We start from the raw sequence: 19,559 nt of genomic DNA, 5'->3' as shown, positions 1-19,559 counted from the left end.
CACCCGCACCAGACCTAGAGAGAGAGAGAAAAAAAAAGAAATCCAAAGAGGTGAAACAGACCCGTTCCTCCATGCCTATCCCTTCTGCGACGCGGCAGGTGGCGGTGGCGCCGCCGTGGTCGTCTTCTCCGGAGCAAGGTGCTCGCGCAGCGTACGCACCACCAAGCTATCTCCAGCCTCCCGCGGCGTCATCTTGTGATCCCACACGCGGTGCGACAGGTTCAGCATCTCCACACTGGCCATCTTCTTCGCCCGCGCCAGCAGCTCCATCTCAAAGTAGTTATAGAAGTGCTTCGAGGACTGCGCGCGCCGCAGGTGGTCGATCTGCCCGCTCTGCGCACGGGTGTTCCACATCTTCATCATCGCCTCCCACAGCTCGACGATGTTGGTGTTCTCCTCGGCGGAGACGGCGATGACGGGCTTCTCAAAGCCTTGCTCCATCTCGGTGTACATCACCGCACGCGCGTAGGCGCCCTTCGTCTGCTGCGCCAGCAGCTTCCGCGCCCCGTCGTTCTTCGTCACGACGACCATGTCCGCAACCTCCACGATGCCCTTCTTGATACCCTGCAGCTCATCGCCGCTCGCCGGTGGGACCAGCAGCATCATCATGTCCGTGAGGTCTTTGCATTGCGTCTCGCTCTGGCCGACGCCGACCGTCTCCACGAAGACGACGTCGAAGCTGGCGGCTTCGAAGATCTCCATCACCTCCCACGCACGCGCCGTGACGCCGCCGAGGTGGCCGCCGGAGGGGGAGGGGCGGATGTACGAGTTCGCGTGCGTGCTGAGCTTCTCCATGCGCGTTTTATCGCCGAGGATGCTGCCGTGCGTGATGGTGGAGGACGGGTCGACGGCCAGCACGCCAACCCGCAGCCCCTTCTTTTCGCAGAGGTAGTAGCCTAGCGTCTCCAGCAGACTCGACTTGCCAGCGCCGGGGCTGCCGGACATGGCGAAGCGCGGCACCATGCGCACCTTCGCCGATTGATGGATATCACGAAGGAGGTGACTGAGCCGGGTAGAGTCGGAGGAGTTCGTACTCTCGGCTAAGGTGACCGCCTTGGCCAGGGCGCGGCGGTTGCCCTTCACGATGTCCTCCACCAGAATCCTCTGGTGAATGCGTGGGCGAGCGATGTAGTTCATGTTTGTTTGTTTGTTTGTTGGTTGTCGTTGCCTTGACGTTCAGTTGAATAGTTTGTTTTCCTCTTCCTTGTATGTGTATACGTACAACTGCCAGAAGTGGTGAAGGTAGCGTCGGTGTTAATGAGGCAAATAGGCGACAGAAGAGAGAAAGGCAGCCTTGCACTGCACTTGTGTACTCGAACCCTTTTTTGCGGTGGTGCGCGCGAAGGACGTGGGGGGGGGGGTTGAAGCAGAAAGACCGTCACTCCCGCCGTAACAGGTGATATGGATAAGAAAGTGAGCAAAGCGCTGGGCGAAGTAATACTACTACTACTGCTAATCGTTAAAAAATAAAAAAATAGACGCAAAACAATCCGTAACCGAAACAGCCTTAATGATGGCGTGTGACCTTCTTCGAAAACGCTCGCCAGTGTTTAATTTTGACTTGCAAGAACTTCCAAAAAGAAGAAGAATAATGCGGACAGACAGCAACTCCCACCAAAGAAAAAGAACAAGAAGAGGAAATCAACGACGAGGAAGCGAAGGTGTACAGTACGTTAATAGATTGTGAACTTTACGTGTGTGTGTGTTACCTGTGTTTTGATTTGCGAGCTGAGTTGAAGCCTCCATTGAAGGCCAACACGTCGCGGAGACTAACCAATACCAATACTTGAAAAAAGCGAGATGGATGACTTTCCTTCCCCGTAAACATCAACAACAGAAACAGAAAAGTGTCTACAGGTTTTTCTTCTTACACATATATATATCGAGAGTTCTGCGGTTTTTTAATAAATCAAGGAACCTTGGGTGATGGAGCAGCAGATGAATACATAGTTCGACATGCGTCACCGCCGCGAGTGAGCGATTTGCATAAACCCGGTCGAGCGCAGCGTTGTGTGTGTGTGTGTGTGAGAGGGCGCGAAGTGGAACACAAGGAAAGGAAAAGGGAAGGTCAGGGGTGGGCGGACAAGAAAAGTCGCTGAGGAGATGACCACCACCACAACGCGGTGATGTTCTCACGTCCTCCGACGCCATCGACAACGGTCAAGGGGACAGGTATCGCCAACGCTATGTTGGCGTGCCGTTGAGGTGCCCGAGTTCGAGTGGAGGCAGCAGAAAACGGTGTGCTGCCCGGCATGGCGGCTTTAACTGGAGCCTGGCTCCGGTTTGTCTCCGTGGGTCGCGGAGGGGAAAAGAAAATGAAAGGCGAAACGCTCAAACACACATACGCATACGCATCTTCATGGCCTGCTACAATTCTTCCACATTTCTTCCAGCTTTTTCTTTCTGGCCTTTTCCCTTTCTTATCTACAGCAGAGGATGCTGATTACTTATTACCCGCACAACCACAAACACGCACGCACACGCGTACACGACAACAACTATTATTTAAACTAAAATTAAAAGGTAGCACTCGAATATAAAGTGCGCAGAGCCGTAAAGACGGCACATAACGTCACGTCTCCTCCAAAGAAAGAGGAGAGAGGGGAGAAAGGTGCCTCCTTCAATCGCGACAGCGGCGGGGGCCTGCATGAACTCCCCTCCTCCTTTGCGCAAGCAGTGGGCGCGAAGAGAGACTGAGAGGGGGAGGAGACACCTGGCAGACGCCGGTGGATCTCCCCCTCTCCCCTCCCCCCACCACACAGACGTGCGCTTTCTTCTTCATATTTTACACGCGATTCGATCGTTAACGGCGCACGATGAAGCATCAACGGCGACAAGGAATCACCCCCCCACCCACACCCACAGGTTAAGCGTGCGTTTGCTCTAGTAGGATTGGTAGTAGTAGGTGCCCGTTGTCTCGATTGCCGCCACCTGCCCCTCCGTCTGCGCCGTCACCTCCACCACCGTCACCTTACCTCCCTTCTCATTCGGCGTGCGGACGCGCAGCGTGCCGGTGATCTTCTCGCCCGCGTTCACGGGCAGCGGCTCCCGCAGACCGACGCTGACCTCTGTCCAATTGTTCTCCCCGCCAGGCCGCACCGCCAGGACGAAGTTCGCGCCGGGGTTCGTCTTGCTCGTGAAGGCGGCATCGAGGTAGAAGGTGAGGTAATGCACCGTCGAGCTGCGGGTGATGTTCAGCGAGAAGGCAGCTTCGTAGCCGGTTTGCGCCACGCCGGCGGGCACCCAGGAGCGCTCGATCGGGTTCTCGTCCGCAGCCCCCTCCTTTTGCTGCTGCTGCTGCTCCGCCGCCCGCGTCGCACCGCTTTCGTACGCGGCCGTCTCCTCCGCCGTCAGGCCTGGCAGGCTGTCCATGTGCACCGTGTGCGCCAGACACGGCGCGGACACGATGTTCGCCCCGGGGATGGTGCACATCTCCACCTCCTGCCGCACCAGCTCCTTCATCGGCGCCATCGTGAAGCCGTACACGTTGCTCCAGAAGTCCTCCGTGTCGAGGCGAAACGCGTAGTCGGACACCGCGACGACGTGCAGGGAGGCGCGGTTCGGGCACAGAGCCCCGTTCGGCGCCAGCAGGTGGTCCCGCGCGTAAAGCGCGTCCGTCAGCACGCGCTCATTCAGCAGCAGCGGCCCCATCCATTCACACATGACGTAGTCAAACTTCATGCCCGCCGGCAGCTGGTGTAGCACCTCGCAGAGACGGCCCCGAATAAACTGCACATTCTTCAGCCCGTTCTGCGCCGCCACCTCCCTCGCCGCGTCGACGATGGCGGAGCTGTCGACGCCGATCACCATCTTCGCCATCCCACGTGCAGCTAACATCGTGTACAGCCCCATGCCACAGCCCAGGTGCAGCACCGTCTTGCCCTTCACGTTGCGGAAGATGATTTCGTAAGCGCGCAGGCGTTGGTGGTCGTGGATGGCGTAGATGTTGCTCGAGATGCGCGCGGCGGAGTCCCCGTAGAGGGACTTGGACGTCGCATGCCGCTCCGCATCCGTGGCCAGCAGCGACTCCGTCAACACAACCTTACTCGCGTTGACAGAGCGCTTCACCGTGGCGTGCGTGATCTTCTTGGCCGGCATGACGCGTAGGAGGGAGCGGAGTGTGATGATGGATGATGACTGAGAAATAAAAAGAGAAAAATGAAGGAGTGACGAGAGAGAGGGCGGTGCTGTCAGTGCCGAAGGCTGGTGCTGTAAACTGCGCGGGGTGCGCATATATATATATAAAGATACGTGTTTCATTTACATGTTTCAACGAGCGTTGATGGAGAGTAGGGTAGAGAGAGAGAGAGAGAATACAGTAAAATGAAGTGACGGAGCGGAAATAATAATAAGAAGAAATACGCGGAGAACGGCGGAGAGACGTCGTTCCCTCTTCTCTCCCTCCCTCCTCCGGAAACCTCATTCGCTTCCCTCCCCAGAGCACGTCTGCGCGCGCGCACAGGACGCTTCACGTCGTACAACGGAATGAGAAATGACACGCGGTAGAAAGCACGTTGAAAGTCTGTATATCTCCTTTCGCATGTAAAAACCGCATATACACACACGTGTGTGTGTGTGCTTGGTCAGAGGTGCTTTACCGTTTCTTGAGCGGTGCGGCGCTCCTCAAAAAACGTACGCACCCCTGCGAAGCACTCCCCAAAGGAGCGACACACCCGCAACGAGGGCTGCAGCCACGCCGAGACGCGGCGGCGCACATCCTCCCGCTCCCCGTAGCGCGCGTCGATCAGAATGATCGCGGCGTAGTCGCCCGAGTGACGAATGCACCGGCCGATGCACTGGTTCACCGTACGCATCATGCCGTCCATGTACAGACCCCACTCCGCCGCCGACGTGAAGGGAGATGCCGTCGTTGCACCTGCTGTGGAGTTGCTCTGCACAGTCTGCGACGTCTGCGTCGTCGTCGCATCGGCACAGCGCAACCGTGTCGCGGCGATGTGCCGTAGATTCAGCTGGAGCTCCACATCGGTCGGGTTCGCGTAGGGCATGCCAATCACCACCACGGCACGGCCGAGGTCGTCGGCGAAGTTGATGCCCTCCGACAAGCGGCCGCCCATCACCGCAAGCAGCAGCGCACCACGACGAGCCGTTTTCTTAGTGGTCAGCGAGGGGGCTGGAGAGGGGGTTGGGAAGGCATCGACATCGTCGCCGTAGATCCAGTTTTGGTACTGCTGAAGCATCTTCGCAACGCCGGCCGCATCTCCTCCTCCCCCTCCCCCTCTACCACCACCACCTCCACTGTTGGGCGCGCTGCCTTTACCGCCGCGGGTCTCGCGAAAGATGCGCTTCACCGCGTTGATCTCGTCGTAGTACCCCGTCCGCCGCAGCGCGTCCACCGTGCGGTCCATCATATCGTACGAGGTGAAGAAACAGATCGTCCCTGCCGCAGGCAGGACGCGTGAGAGGTTGAGGAGAGAACACCCGACTTCCGCGAACAGGCGATCCGCCGCATCAGCGCCGACGACCCCACCACCGCCGCCACCACCACCACTCCTCATGCTGCTACTACCACTATTGCTTACGGTGGTGGTCGCGCTCAGTGCGGACGCTTTGCTGCTGCGGTGGCCGAGGAGTTGCTGCGTGAACTCCAGCCGAACGGCGCTGGGCCCGGTGCCGAGCGTGAAGACGCGCACCGACGTCGGCGGCACGACGTGACCTTCAGAGATGAGCCGCACCGGGAACTCACCATCCGCCTCACAACACCCAACGGCTGAAACGGCAGCGGCAGCAGACGCAATCGGCGGCGGCGCACGCACGGATGTGCTGCCTGCACGACGACCAGCACCCTCGTCGCACTCACCGTGCTCTGCCATCCTAACTATCGATGCCGCATTATCACTGAGGATGTGGCCATGACCCAGTGGAAGCAAGGGCCCGCAGGTCAACGCGAGCGGTTGCATCGTACCTCCTGCCAGCACCACCGCCGTCGCCTCGCGTGCGAGGGGGACAAAGGTGTGCGTGCCAGGCTCCAGCTGAATCAACTTCAGTCCCCCCTCGTGCGCCACCGCTCCCACACTCTCACCACCACCACCCGGTGCGGAGGAGGTGATGGCAGGCGGAGTCCACAGAACGCGCGTGGAGACGGTGTCGGAGACATACAGCATGCACAGCAGACGCTCAATGCGTTGCAAGGCCTCTGCGACCACCGCACGCTGTCGAGCAGCGTCGAGCGAGGCGGCGAAACCACCGCCGTTGCCGTCGGGGAGATCGCGAGCGTGAAGAAGAGTTGTAAGGGTCAACGATGAAGAGGACGAAGAAGCGGAAGAGGACGTTTCGCACGGCGGTCTGTTCGCGAGGGGACACGACGACTTTAATGGATCTGGCCCGCTTTGTGCCGTGGTGTCTGCGTCGAGCGACGCAAGGAAGCGCCGTTGTCGCTGCCGCTCGTCGACGGGCACTTCGCTTGCACGTTCTGCCGTGCTGCCACGACTCCGCTTCACCCTCGTCAGCGTACCTCGTGCGGTTGCTGCGCCGGTTTCTGCCGCCGCTGTCTTAGCGTCCGACTTTTCTCTTTCCAGGCAGTACCCCACGAAGCCTTGCAGCTTTACGAGCAGCTGGGAGTCCACGAGGAAGAGGAGAAGGGAGTAAACATCCACGTTGTCGATGCCAGATTCGAAGAGGAAGGTGTGAAAGGGATACACAAGCGACCCCGACGCGCCTGCCGTGACACCTTGATGTGTGACAGCAGAAGTGGTTGTCGCTGCACCTGTGCAGAATCGTGTAAGCTTCCCCAGAAAACGAATCAGCTCGCGTAGCCGTTGCTTGTTGCGTGTCAGCAACCGCGTCTCATAGCGGCGAAGGTACGCGCTGCATAGCCCTTCTGCGAGCTGCAGGTGCCACGGGGAGAGAGGAACGGTGCTGGTCGTGCGGCAGTGATCGGCGATGTTGTGCGCCTCGTCGAAGACGAGAACGTCGCCGCGAAAGGAGGGCGGTGCGCTGCGGGCCATAACGTGCCACACATCTCCGTCATCGTTCGCATCATCTTTTGCTCGCCGAGTTGCTCCTGTCGTGCTGACAGGTGGGCAACAGCCCTTTCGCATGATGTGTGTCTCCTCTTCCGCTTGTTGTTGTTGTTGTTGGTGCTTGCGTCGCTGGCGGAAAGCTGCGGTGGCGGTCACGCGCTGCCGTCGGTGGTAGAGCACAGCGCCAAGCGACACGGCAGGCGCCGTTGGCGACGCTGATGCTGCTGTAGTTGTGGCGCCCTCTGCCGTCCGAGGAGAAGCACCGCCGTACGCTTCGTATCCAGCCCCGTCCAGCACCCTCTCCGCCTCGACACGACCCACCACGTGAGGCGCGGACACGTCGTTCTCTACGTCGTCTGGGCTGTGCAGCCCGACGGCCTCCGCCTCCGCCGCGGTCGCCGGGTTCGTCGTGACCCCGCCCAGCAACGCCGTCCGCTGACCTTCATCGAGTAAATAACTGTAGGGGATGAAGGCCACATCCGCACCGCGTAGGAGCAGCCGCGTCGCCAGGTACGGACACGCCTGCAGCTCCCGCCCGAGGTGCCGCAGACGCGCCATCGTGTAGATGGAGGCGGAGGGCGTCCACGGCGGCGATGCGCCGCTCTGAGTCGGATGATCATGGTGGCGGCTGTTGTCGCTCGCAGCACTGTCCGAAGTAGTGGGAAGAGGCGTGGCTGCGGCGTCGCGATCGGCGCGCTGCTGTGCGTGCTGTTCCGCAGTGATGTACTCCATCAAGGCCCGTAGATGCGACTCTGCGCAGAACACGCAGCCCTTATCTTCGTCATCGGTCGCTTCGCCCTCTTCGTCCTCCGCATCTCCGCCACGGCCGTTGGCTGCCTTCACGCTTTGGTGCGTCTTCTTCATGGAATAAGGAGCACCGCGAGGCGAGGCGTAGTCCTCGATGTCGTACACTGCGCCGAGTGCGCTGCGCTTCGTCTTCTCCGTAGAGGCCCCGTTGCCGTTGCTGTCGACGGAGGACAAGCCTTGATGCTGCTGCTGCCGTCGCCGCCGCCGATCCGCGCGACCTTGCTGCGAGCGTTCGTACTGCATCGCCTCTCGGCAGTAGTGGTTCAGCATTTCCCCGCCGCTGTTCAGGCCGCCGGCTTTGCGCTGAAGACGGGCGTTCAGGCAGAGGTGCTGCCGGCCGGCGACGTGTACGGCGAAGAGGCGATGGAGCGAGGAGGTGCCAGGATGATGGCTGCTGCTCCTCCCCTCGGCGGAGGCAGTGGGCGGAAGAGGAGGAGGAGAAGATACCGTCGTTGACGGGTCATCGCGGCTTGCTTCTGCGTTCTCCGAGGGCTGGTGTGTTTGTGAGGTAGAGAGTGACAGCGCGTCTGACGGTGGTGGTGGTGGTGGTGGCAATAATGATCGTGCTGCTGCTGGTGTTGTTGAGGAGGATGACTGTGACGTTGGGCTGCGCACACGTAGGGGGTGCTGCGCAAAAGCGGTGCGCTGAAGATCCTCCATGAGCTGCTGCAGCTGCGTATGCGTGCGACTCGCGACGTACACCTTCGGCTTGCGTAGCGGAATCATCGTGGCCAGGTTTTCTTCCAGCGCCCCTTCTGCGTCTCCGGCGTCGCTACTCGCCTCATCGAGATCAGATGACACCGAAGACGACGCGGAGGAAGACGAAGATGAAAGGGAGCGGGATGACACGCCGGCGGAGGCGTGCTGCTGCTGCTGCTCGGCGTACCAAGCTACCGGGTCCTGCGCGAGAAGATACTCCTCACCACCCGCCTCACCCTTGTGACTACCTGCTTGTTGCTGCTGTTGCTGCTGGGATTGAAAACGCATAAACTTGCGAGCTCTCCGCAGAAGACGGCGCTGCGCCTTGACCCGTGCCTTGCGCTCGCGCCGGAGCTGATTGATCTCCTCTTCGAGTTGGCGCTGCCGGAGCACCTCCTCCAGCGTCCTCGGCGCAGAGAAAGACGCGGTGGCGACGCTGCCATTTTTGTCCATCGACGCACCGCTGGATTCAGCATCCGTCTTGCTGGTGCAAGATGCCGCGTTGCCATCCGCGGAGGCGCCGGCTGTTGACGGTGCAGCAGCCACGTCCTTGTCCTTCGCACCCGTCTTGCTCTCCATTGGGCAGACAGGCTCAAACAGGCAGGAAAGAACTGTGTTCAACAGCATCTGAGACTTACCGGTGCCGGTGGGCGACTCCAGCACCGCCATCGCCGTCGCTGCAGGGTGATGGCTTGTGCCCCGCGCCGGTTTGTTGGCGGTGCTGGCGGCGGTTGTCGCCTCCTCGAGGAACTCGCGCAGAGCCGTCATGGCGTGCTCTTGAAGCGGGTAGGGCGCATAAGGGAAGGGGATTTCATAGGGACCGACGCGTCGCATTGACTGCTGTATGCACTCAAATATATATATATATAGAATGAGGGGAGTGTTTAAACAACAACAGCAAAGAAGCGGCTGCTGTGCTGAAGGGCACGTCGACGCTACCGATTGAGTGGCGCGATGCCAAGCTCTCTCTTCGTCTTCAGTTTTGTTTTCCCGTTTCTATTTTTTATTTCTATCAATAGGAGTGATCACGGGTGTTAGCTTCCGTGTGTGTGTGTGCGTCCGGCCTTTTCTTTGTCTCTTACTGTACTCTTTGTTGTACTTAGTAAACAACAGCAACAAATATCGGTGTTATCCCGGTGAGGTGCGAGTGCTGTGATGGTCAGCTATCCATGCCCACCGTGTGTGCAGAACACGGGAGGACAGGTAATAATAAGAATAATAATCTTTACTTGTGAAGAAGGAATGACCATTGATGAGAGACACGAGAGTGAAGTGAAACCGTTGATTCCCAGGCGCATCAGCGTGCACCGCTTCTTCCGCTCCTTGTAGTGTTGACATCTACTGCATGCCCAGAAACAGGCGGGAGACAACAACGGAGGGAAAGAACGCTGCTACGCAACAGCCATGAGAGAAGAGGAGTCCACAGTATCCCCGCTGAAATAAATAATGCGCGTTGCGGAAGGACAGCTGGTCATCGTGCACCGCTCCGTCCGACACACGTGGGGGAAAAACGAAGCAGCGGCGGCGCTGTGCGTGATTCGGCATTCGGGTGAGAGGGTATTGGCACTGACAATGTGCGAGTGCTGCTTCGTAGTCACTACTGGTTTTGATAGATTCTTACTTTCAGTTAACCGTTAGAGTTAAACTCCTTCACACGCGACGTGCGTCCCCGCGCAGGAGGCATCGCTCTCTGCTTCTCCACCCTGCGCCACGCAGGCCGCAGTTGCGCGAGGGGGGTGGGGTGGGAATGACAGCGAAGGAGCATCCGATTTATGCTTCATTAAATGATAACAGCCAACAAACAAACAGACAACAGAAAGCACCGTTCTCTGATCAGGTTGAAGTAGGTCCAAACGGTTCTCTCACGCCTCCATCTCCTCCTCTTCCGTACACACGAACCATAAAAAATCCGTTTCATCGACAAACACCGCAGAACGTCCTACCGGTGCGCAGCACATCAACACACACACACGCACACACGCACAGTCTCCTCCAGCCACTTGCGCTCCCCGTATCTGGCCGCTTGAAGAAAGAGATTGAATAATATTTTCTTTCCTTAAGACTTATTGCTTCTTCGACCGCTTGCCGCCCTTCTTCTCCGTCACGGTCGGGTCATTGTTCTCGATCGCATCCGCCAGCGCCTCGCGAGCGCGCTTCATGCGGTCGTGAGTCTTCTCCGTGACCTCCTCCGCGTTCATCATCGCTCGTGCGGACTTGGAGGCGTTCTTGGAGGTGGCACCGTACGTCCCCCGCTCGCGCTCCAGCTGACGGCCCATCTTGCTGCGGAAGTCAATCCCGTCCACCTCTGCATCCGAGACGCCGCGGGGACGAGTGACGGACGAGCTCGTCTGCGCAAACCCATCCTCGGTGGCGGAGGCGGCGGCGTCCGCAGCGGCAGACGCCGGCATCGCCAGCAAGACGTCGGTGACCTCGCAGATTGGGCTGTTGTTGTCATCTAGAAGCCAGTAGCCGCCCTGGAAGGAGGCGGGCGCGGTGTCGATGGACCACGTCTTCGCGAATTGCGCGGCGCCGTGCTTCCCGGGGAAGCAGAGGCAGTTGTTGCGCAGCTGCGCATCGGCGAGCGTGTGCGGCGCGTCGCTGTTGACGAACTTGAGCAGTTTCATTTCGCTAGTCCGCTTTTCCCTTTCCGGCGTTCGCGGAGAGAAAAAAAAATCTATCTCTTCCTTTTGTTCTAAATGCTAATAAAGCATAAAACGGCCACAAACCCCAACACGCAGAATAATACTACTGCTGTCTTTTTTAAAAAACGATGAAGAAGGGGTGGTGGTGGTGGTGGCGGCTGCTTCCGCGGTGAAGGGTGCTTAAAAGAGACACATGAAGGAAGGAGCAAAGAGTGAGAGGAATCACGTAAGGGAGGGGGAGGAGCAGGAAGCGCTGCGGAATACCGTCTGCAACGGGTATCGTGGCGCACCGACAGTGTGAGGTCGGGTTCAAAAAACAACGGATACGATGGTTTTAACGAGCGCGGCTGATCCACGCGAGCGCCACATAAAAGACATCTTCCGTCAGTTTTAAGAACCCGCGCTACTTCGCAAGAGTATTCACTGGCGCACAAGTGTGCGTCTCAATGCCGTTAAACGCCTGAATTAGAAGCTGCTTCGCACACTCTTCGCTCTGACACAGTTTCTTAAGAAAAAATTTGTTGTGGCATCGCCTCGATAGAAAAACTAAAGCAATTCATTCACGCTGCCGGCACGCACGCCGTTTCGTCCGGATTAATCAATACAGTTCAAAAGCAGCTTGCCCGTTGTCTTGCGCGACTCGAGGTCGATGTGCGCCTGGGCCGCGTCACGCAGCGGGTACACGTGCCCGATCGTCAGCGTCAGCTGCTTCGACGCGATCCAGCCAAACACCTCCGCCGCCCGCCGGTCCGCCTCCTCCGCCGTCAGCATGAAGTCCGCCAGCGTGGGCCGCTGCAGGTACACGCTGCCCGCGCGCGACAGCTCCAGCGGCGCGACCGGCGGCACGGCGCCGCTGGCGTTGCCGAAGGAGATCATGTAGCCCCGCTTGCGCAGCAGCGACAGGCTGCCGGCGAAGGTGGACCGGCCCACGCCGTCGTAGACCGCGTCCACGCCGTGCGCAGGCGCCACCGCACGCACCGCGGCCGCCCAGTCCGGCGTCGCCGCATGGTCGATCACAACGTCCGCCCGGCCAACGCTGCGCGCCAGCGCCGCCTTCTCCGCGCCGCCGCACACCCCGATCACGCGTGCGCCACGCAGCTTCGCCATCTGACACACGAGCAGCCCGGTCCCGCCGGCCGCCGCGTGCACGACGACGGTGCTGCCCGGCGCGCAGGGGTAGCTGGCGTCGATGAGGTAGTGCGCCGTCAGGCCCTGGCACATCACCGCCGCGGCGGCCTCGTCCGACACGCCAGGCGGGATCTCACGCACGGCGGAGCCGCGGACAGTGGAGAAGGACGCGTAGCTGCCGGAGGAGCCGAGGCCACCGTAGTAAGCCACGCGTTTGCCCAGCAGCGCAGTGGACACTCCTGCTCCGACCTTCAACACCGCGCCGGCGCCTTCTTCCCCGACGACGTACGGCATCGTCGGCTTCATGTAGAGGCCGCTGCGGTAGTAGGTGTCGATGAAGTTCACGCCCGCGTAGGCGTTGCGCACGAGCACGTCTGACGGCCCCACCACGAGATCTGTCGCCGGATCGAAGTCGTCGACGGAGAGCGCTGCGGGGCCGCCGTGGGCGTGCACGCGGACCCGGCGGAACAGCGGCTTCAGTCGGGCAGCCGTGGCGTGCATGGACGAGGTAGCTATCGTTTCTATATTAGTACTATTTGTTTTCAATGGAGGTAAATATCGAAGTCTTGCAAGGCAGACGTCTGTCCAGGTGCGTTGTTGTTGCGTTGCACGCGTGAGTTGATGGGGAGGGGAGAAACCACCACCCCTACCACCACCGCAACAGCAGCAGCCGCGCGAGTCGTCGCAGAGCGCGGGAGAGGGAGAAACAAAGAATAAAAAGACGACGCGGATGGCGCTTCCCGTTTCAGCGCTGCTGCTCCGTAGAAGCAATGCACCCGAAGCTATCACCGGCAGGATAACAGGTCGCGAGTCGTCTCGCCCGCAAACCGCACTGGATTCGAACCTCACGACAGGAAACGTTCGAGCCGCAAAAAGCCCTTAGCGGATAACAAAGGGAAACATAAAACAAAAGGCAAGACATTGGGTCGATGGGCTTCCCATCACATCTGTTGTGTGGTGCCCGCCGCTGCGTGGCGAGATCAACGCATGGCGTCGTGTTCATCACGGCTGTTTACCATTCTTCACCCATTACTTCTTGCTTCACCCGCCAAAAAGGAAGTACGATGATGGGGAGTGCGAAGACGTGGGGGAATGCGAAAGAACACTACACAGACACACACACAGACACACGTAGCAAAGAAGGAAGCTCTCTCCGCATTCGTTTTGAAAGAAGAAGAAGAAGAGAAAATAGCTTGTACGATATCAACAACCTTACTGGCGGTTTGTAGTAGAGGAGGAAATCGACGCGTTGACGGGGCCGCGAGGACAATAAATAATAAATAGAAACAACACAAACAGAATTGCGAAGAGCCGAAATCCGCTGCATTTAGGGAAGAGCAACGACCGGTGTACCTTCATCCACTACACACCCATACACACATGCACACACACACCAGGCGTGCTTCAACGCAGAAGGAAAGAAAACGAAGGCGGTCATGCACAGCATGGATGATTAGGCAACGACGACGCGAATACTGTAGGAGAGAAAGAGAGAATATGGAGGGGAGAGCGGGGACGGCGTGCTCCACAAGGGGCTCAAACCTACGCATCGTCCGTGCACTTGATCAGCAGCTTGCCCGTTGTCTTGCGCGACTCGAGGTCGATGTGCGCCTGGGCCGCGTCACGCAGCGGGTACACGTGCCCGATCGTCAGCGTCAGCTGCTTCGACGCGATCCAGCCAAACACCTCCGCCGCCCGCCGGTCCGCCTCCTCCGCCGTCAGCATGAAGTCCGCCAGCGTGGGCCGCTGCAGGTACACGCTGCCCGCGCGCGACAGCTCCAGCGGCGCGACCGGCGGCACGGCGCCGCTGGCGTTGCCGAAGGAGATCATGTAGCCCCGCTTGCGCAGCAGCGACAGGCTGCCGGCGAAGGTGGACCGGCCCACGCCGTCGTAGACCGCGTCCACGCCGTGCGCAGGCGCCACCGCACGCACCGCGGCCGCCCAGTCCGGCGTCGCCGCATGGTCGATCACAACGTCCGCCCGGCCAACGCTGCGCGCCAGCGCCGCCTTCTCCGCGCCGCCGCACACCCCGATCACGCGTGCGCCACGCAGCTTCGCCATCTGACACACGAGCAGCCCGGTCCCGCCGGCCGCCGCGTGCACGACGACGGTGCTGCCCGGCGCGCAGGGGTAGCTGGCGTCGATGAGGTAGTGCGCCGTCAGGCCCTGGCACATCACCGCCGCGGCGGCCTCGTCCGACACGCCAGGCGGGATCTCACGCACGGCGGAGCCGCGGACAGTGGAGAAGGACGCGTAGCTGCCGGAGGAGCCGAGGCCACCGTAGTAAGCCACGCGTTTGCCCAGCAGCGCAGTGGACACTCCTGCTCCGACCTTCAACACCGCGCCGGCGCCTTCTTCCCCGACGACGTACGGCATCGTCGGCTTCGTGTAGAGGCCGCTGCGGTAGTAGGTGTCGATGAAGTTCACGCCCGCGTAGGCGTTGCGCACGAGCACTTCGTCGTCTTTCAATTCGACCTGATCAGGCGTGTAGGAGGCGGGCTGACAGGCGAGCACCTCCGGTCCACCGTGTGCAGTCGCGACGACCTCCATTTTCTTTCTTTCTTTAAAAAAGGGAATGAAAAGTGGAGCGGTATGAGTGCGCGAGGTGCGCGTGATACACTGGAATAATAATAATATCGATAGGAGTTTGGATGCACACACACATGTGTGTGCGGGTGCGGAGTTGCAAGTAGAAGAGCGGCAGCTGCTCTGCGTGGAAGAAGGAAAGACCAGAATAAAAGAAAAGGTGTGTCCAGCGGACAGCGGCAGGCCTCAGAAGGACATCTGTGAATCGTGGCTTTCTCGTCCCCTTTCATATGATGTCTTCTCTACTGCTCTTGCGTAGTGTCGAAGGGGGACGGAGGTCAGCGTGTCGGAGACCGGTGTGCCGCCGCTCGCTTCCCGCACGAATCGGCCATCTTCGAAAGTTGAACATGTGTTTCCTCCAAGTATTTCCTTCACCGTTTTTCCAATTCTTTTGGCATCACCGTGATCTGTTGGACAGCTTTAAGAAAACGAGAAGAAGAAGAGGAACATAAGAAAACGACTTCCATACAGCATAAGCACCAATCGAAAGGAGGAGGAGGAGCAATAGCAAGCGCACAAGCAAAAACAAAAAGCAACAGAAATGGAGAAGCGTTGTCTGTTATTTGCCGTGTGGGGACGGTCTCCCTTTCCTCGCCCTTCCTGCGTAGTACTTCCTCTCGCGCGTGAGGCCACAGCGGGGGGTGTAAGAGAAACCGAAGGAAAGAAAGACAAGATCAACGGCTTCGATGCTGCTTGTGTCTGTGTGGGTGTGTGGGTGTGCAAGACACCAAACGAAATCCATCAATTTGAATGAAAACTGCGACAACGAGAGAAAACAAAATATATATGAAAAGAACAGCGATAGCCACGACGCTTCTGACGCGCTTCATAACGACGAGAGGGAGAGGGAGAGGGAGGGGAGGGGAGAGAAAGGGAGGAGGAGAGAAAGGGAGGAGGGATACTTCTCTGTGGGAGCTTAACTCCCCAACAACAACAACAACAACAACAGAAGAAAAAAAGAGACAGAAAAAAAACAAAGTAAACAACGACACAGACAAAACAGATGAAGCAGGAGCGAGCGAGACGTACAGCAACAACCGCTGCCTCTATGTATCTATGATGATTGCGGAGAAGCGAAAGCACAAGAACTACAAAAGAAGAAGAAAGCAAACACAGCATGAAGAAACAACAGCAAACCCTCCCCCCAAAAAGAGTCTGAGGACGTGGAGAACAACAGTAAATAAATATATATATATATGCGTTATGAAATGAACAGATCCGTATCGATCTTGTCATTGTTTTCTCCCCCCCCTCCTCCTCCTCTCCTCCCCTCCTCGGTGTCTCGCACGATGACAGACGTAAACAACAGAGAGACAGGAAATGAGAAATCCAAGACTTTCATGAACGGGTGAGTATGTGTGTCTGTGCGTCTACACCCCTCGCAAAACACACTGGTTCAGCAAAGGCAGAAGAAAAAAAAAAGATGGCCCGCGCTGCGCACAAGACGGACAGACCTTCAGACCCTGAGAGGCACAGCGCCGAAGGCGGGGGTGACGCCACTGAGGGCGAATCTCACCGCCTTTTCCCGCACTTCCCGAAACACACCTCAACAGCAGCTGCAACAGTAAATAAAAGAGAATAAATAAAGAAGCAATCAGCGAGAGAGAGAACGAGAGAGTTGCATTGATGCCGGTTTCCTCAGTCTCACGCGCTCTCGCTACCCGTGCACTTTGGCGTCGGTTGACAACGGCGGGGCGTCCTCGCTGGTCGTCTTGGTGGGCATCCAGCCATCCAGCCACACCCCCGCGGTCACCGCCGTTGGCAGCACGACGCGCACCATCATCCACAGACACGCGTAGCGGACATACAGTTCCATCAGCGCCAGCTGCGGTGCCGTGCGGCGGAGGTGGGTGTATAACGCGTGCAGGGTCGCCGTGACACACGCCAAATCACTCGCCTCACGCGACGCACGGAGACGTGCGGGGACGCTCACGCGCTGACTCACAGGAGGCGTAGCAGCAGCAGCGGCGGCGGCGGCAGCCGAAGCAGTGTTTGGTTTCGTCAAGCCGTACTGAGACCGCAGCGCACGGATCACAAGGCCGTTTGGTACCATCAGCCACAGCACAAACGAGCAAAGCGCAGGCACGGCGTGCGTGGCTGACCCGGCCGTCGAGGGACGAGGGCCACTCCCACCACTATGGGTGTTACGGCTGCTCGAGCATCGAGCGCCGGCGTTGGAGGAGTTCAACGCGGACACCGTGTCGAGGTAACTGCACGCGCCGCCGCTGTGTCGCTCACTTGGAAAGAGAGCACGCAGGATATGCCGGCCGTTCACGTCGGCAGGCGAGGACGACGGCGAGGAAGTGCAGCAGCCGCCACCGCAGTCGTCGCGGTCGTGTGACAGCTCAACAGGTGGGCGGTACCGCGCATCCACGCGCCGCCGAATCCACGCAAACGCCATCACATCCAAACACAAGACGTTGATCGGCACGAGAACGGCGATGACGAGGGAGAGGAAATGGACTGTCGACATGTGCGGCAGCGCGGCAGCAACGCGGCGGAGTTCTTCCGCGGCGATGGCCAGCTTCGCACGCAGACTAGATAGGGTCGAGGCGGGAGATGCGGCGATTGTCGGCGGTGGTCGCGTGCCTTCGTGGGCTTCCAGCGGCGGTTCCGCACGCGGACGTCGCGACTCCCGCGCAGCTGCCGCTTCCACCGAGACCTCTCCAACGTCTCCTTCGTGCTCCTCGTTTTCTTCTTCCGTTTTGCTGCTGTGGTGGTGGTGGTGGTGGTGGTCATCGTCGTTGTCGTCCGAGTCCGTCGGCTCCTCCAGCAGGCCTGTTCGATAGAAACCTTCGGCGTCGTGGTAGTCGTGGACGCGCGCGGTTGCCTTCGGCAGCTCCACAGCAGGCGGTGCGCGTACGCCGACTCCCTGCGATGCGAATTCCGCTTCGCTTTCCAGTTCTTCTTCTTCTTCGTTGCCCGTGGCCGACTTCCGCGTCGTGACAGACGCCGTCGTCGGCGTGACATCGCCGGAGTCGGGCGGACACGTCGCGCGCCACGCCTGCGCGAGCGTTGGCGGACGTAGCGGCGGTGGTGCGGGGCCGTGCGGATGATGTCGCTCGTCTCTCCTGTCGACTCCCTCCTCGCCCTCCGCTGCTCCGTCCGCGTGTGGGGACACCCGATCAGGGAGCACCACCCGCGCATTCGGGGAGGTCGCGTCGCTTCGCGGTGGCGGCAACTCCGGCTCGGCCTTCGGCTGCGGCGCAAGGAAGCGGTGAGCGTGTTCCTTGGCGCTGCCGGTGCGATCAGCAGGGACGGCGGAGCAGCTACTTCGATCGTTGTTGCTGCAGCTGCTCTTGTTCTCGTGATCCTTGAGGGGATCTTCTTGGCCGCTTGAACTCGATTTATCGACTTCAGCGGTGGGTCGACACGCATTCGATAGTTGCTGCTGCCCTGTCGTTGCGGGGGACACGTCACCGGACCGAAACGCGGCGCCGCGGGATGAAGCGTAGGAGATTGTGTGAGTCGTCGTCGGGGGAGATTGACCGACGACGCCGTACTCGCGGTGGCCGTACACGGCCGCCGAGCTGTCGCTGTCGCCGTCACCGTTGTGGTGGTGATAGCGGTGGTGGGGGTCGTCATGGAGCACCAGGCGACGCAGCAGCTGAGCGTCTTGCTCCGCCACTAGATCGTCTAGCGCGTCGAAGCTATCGTGGCTGTCGCCGTGATGTGTGCCATCAGCATCGTGATGGCTACCACCGTGACTTTCCTGATCATCGCAGGAGAGGGATTCAAAATCACTGGACATGATGAACGTGTGTGTGTGTGTGCACGCGAAAGCAGAAGGGGAAACAATAGAGCTAATTATAATAACAATAACAGCAGTAATGGTGCTAACAAAGGAAAAAGAGGGGATAAAGCTGTTCCAAGAGAGAGAGAGAGGAGGATATTTCCGTTCAATAATAGGAGAAAAAAAGGAATGGTGGAAAGTCTCAGGCTCCCCCAGCAGTGCAACTCTGAAAAAAAAATATATATATATTTGATACAGATGATTATGATGCTAGTATCCAAAGAAAGGCGATGCAGTGAGGGCGCGATGGACTTGATGTTTCTTCTCACGCGCGCTGACACACACCCACACCCACCCACACAGCTGCAAATATTCTTTAACGTTTAAAATCTCGGATACGCACGCCGAAAGCTTACCAAAAAAAAAAAACAGCCAAACTAACACTAGCAGAAATAAGAACGCGCCGATAAGACGCAACAAGGGAGAAGAAGGTGTTTTCCTTCCTTTTAAAAAAAGAAGTTGAAGCGTGGTGTCGCGAAGCAGCAAAGAAAATAAAATATAATAATAATTATAATGCAAAGAGAGAAATGAAAAGAACTTTTAGCCGGTCGTTTGACGGTCGTTTGACGGTCGTGCTGGGAGCTTTCGTGGGATTCGCTTTCTACGTCAACAGGCTGCGAGGGAGAGGGGAGCAGAGGAGAGAGGAGAGAGAGGCTGTAAGCTGGAAACAACAGGAACAGCAAGAAGCTGTTAGCATTGTGCGCATTCCAAAGATTATCATTATCATCATCATCATCAACACGAGTAGTCGAGATGAGCGCTTTCCGCAGGCTGCGAATGTCTTGTTGCCTCATTTCTCCTTTTCTCTCTTGCGTGTAGAACATGGAAGCACATGGATGCACCACCGGGGGAGGGGTGACAGCTGGCATCGCCTTTCCTGTGTGAAGGCACACATACCTCCCTCCTTCACGCGCACCTCCGTCC

The 19,559-nt window shown here is 58.7% G+C and overlaps 7 protein-coding genes across 7 annotated transcripts; all 7 read right to left on the bottom strand.

Moving 5' to 3' along the window:
* Positions 1-75: 75 nt before the first annotated feature.
* Positions 76-1,920, bottom strand: ABB37_09776 (kinase-like protein; the record flags this gene model as incomplete). Its single annotated transcript, XM_015809408.1, has 1 exon — positions 76-1,920. Exon 1 carries the CDS (start codon positions 1,135-1,137, stop codon positions 76-78), a length of 1,062 nt encoding a protein of 353 aa, XP_015652083.1. The 5' UTR covers positions 1,138-1,920.
* A 963-nt stretch (positions 1,921-2,883) lies between these two features.
* On the bottom strand, positions 2,884-4,218 carry ABB37_09775 (arginine N-methyltransferase; the record flags this gene model as incomplete). Its single annotated transcript, XM_015809407.1, has 1 exon — positions 2,884-4,218. The coding sequence occupies exon 1, from the start codon at positions 4,096-4,098 to the stop codon at positions 2,884-2,886; it is 1,215 nt and encodes a 404-aa protein (XP_015652082.1). The 5' UTR covers positions 4,099-4,218.
* A 365-nt stretch (positions 4,219-4,583) lies between these two features.
* On the bottom strand, positions 4,584-9,716 carry ABB37_09774 (putative Dna repair helicase; the record flags this gene model as incomplete). The annotated part of the gene is made up of 1 exon (XM_015809406.1): positions 4,584-9,716. Exon 1 carries the CDS (start codon positions 9,318-9,320, stop codon positions 4,584-4,586), a length of 4,737 nt encoding a protein of 1,578 aa, XP_015652081.1. The 5' UTR covers positions 9,321-9,716.
* Positions 9,717-10,549: 833 nt separating this feature from the next.
* Positions 10,550-11,110, bottom strand: ABB37_09773 (hypothetical protein; the record flags this gene model as incomplete). The annotated part of the gene is made up of 1 exon (XM_015809405.1): positions 10,550-11,110. One exon carries the CDS (start codon positions 11,108-11,110, stop codon positions 10,550-10,552), a length of 561 nt encoding a protein of 186 aa, XP_015652080.1.
* A 612-nt stretch (positions 11,111-11,722) lies between these two features.
* ABB37_09772 (putative quinone oxidoreductase) lies at positions 11,723-12,904 on the bottom strand (the record flags this gene model as incomplete). The annotated part of the gene is made up of 1 exon (XM_015809404.1): positions 11,723-12,904. The coding sequence occupies exon 1, from the start codon at positions 12,755-12,757 to the stop codon at positions 11,723-11,725; it is 1,035 nt and encodes a 344-aa protein (XP_015652079.1). The 5' UTR covers positions 12,758-12,904.
* An 894-nt stretch (positions 12,905-13,798) lies between these two features.
* ABB37_09771 (putative quinone oxidoreductase) lies at positions 13,799-14,967 on the bottom strand (the record flags this gene model as incomplete). The annotated part of the gene is made up of 1 exon (XM_015809403.1): positions 13,799-14,967. Exon 1 carries the CDS (start codon positions 14,804-14,806, stop codon positions 13,799-13,801), a length of 1,008 nt encoding a protein of 335 aa, XP_015652078.1. The 5' UTR covers positions 14,807-14,967.
* A 1,532-nt stretch (positions 14,968-16,499) lies between these two features.
* Positions 16,500-18,593, bottom strand: ABB37_09770 (hypothetical protein; the record flags this gene model as incomplete). The annotated part of the gene is made up of 1 exon (XM_015809402.1): positions 16,500-18,593. One exon carries the CDS (start codon positions 18,591-18,593, stop codon positions 16,500-16,502), a length of 2,094 nt encoding a protein of 697 aa, XP_015652077.1.
* Between the last annotated feature and the right edge of the window lie 966 nt (positions 18,594-19,559).

This window comes from Leptomonas pyrrhocoris (genome assembly GCF_001293395.1).
Source record: "Leptomonas pyrrhocoris isolate H10 chromosome Unknown, whole genome shotgun sequence".
NCBI classification, from domain to species: domain Eukaryota; phylum Euglenozoa; class Kinetoplastea; order Trypanosomatida; family Trypanosomatidae; genus Leptomonas; species Leptomonas pyrrhocoris.
This window is presented reverse-complemented; position numbering and strand designations above follow the sequence as displayed.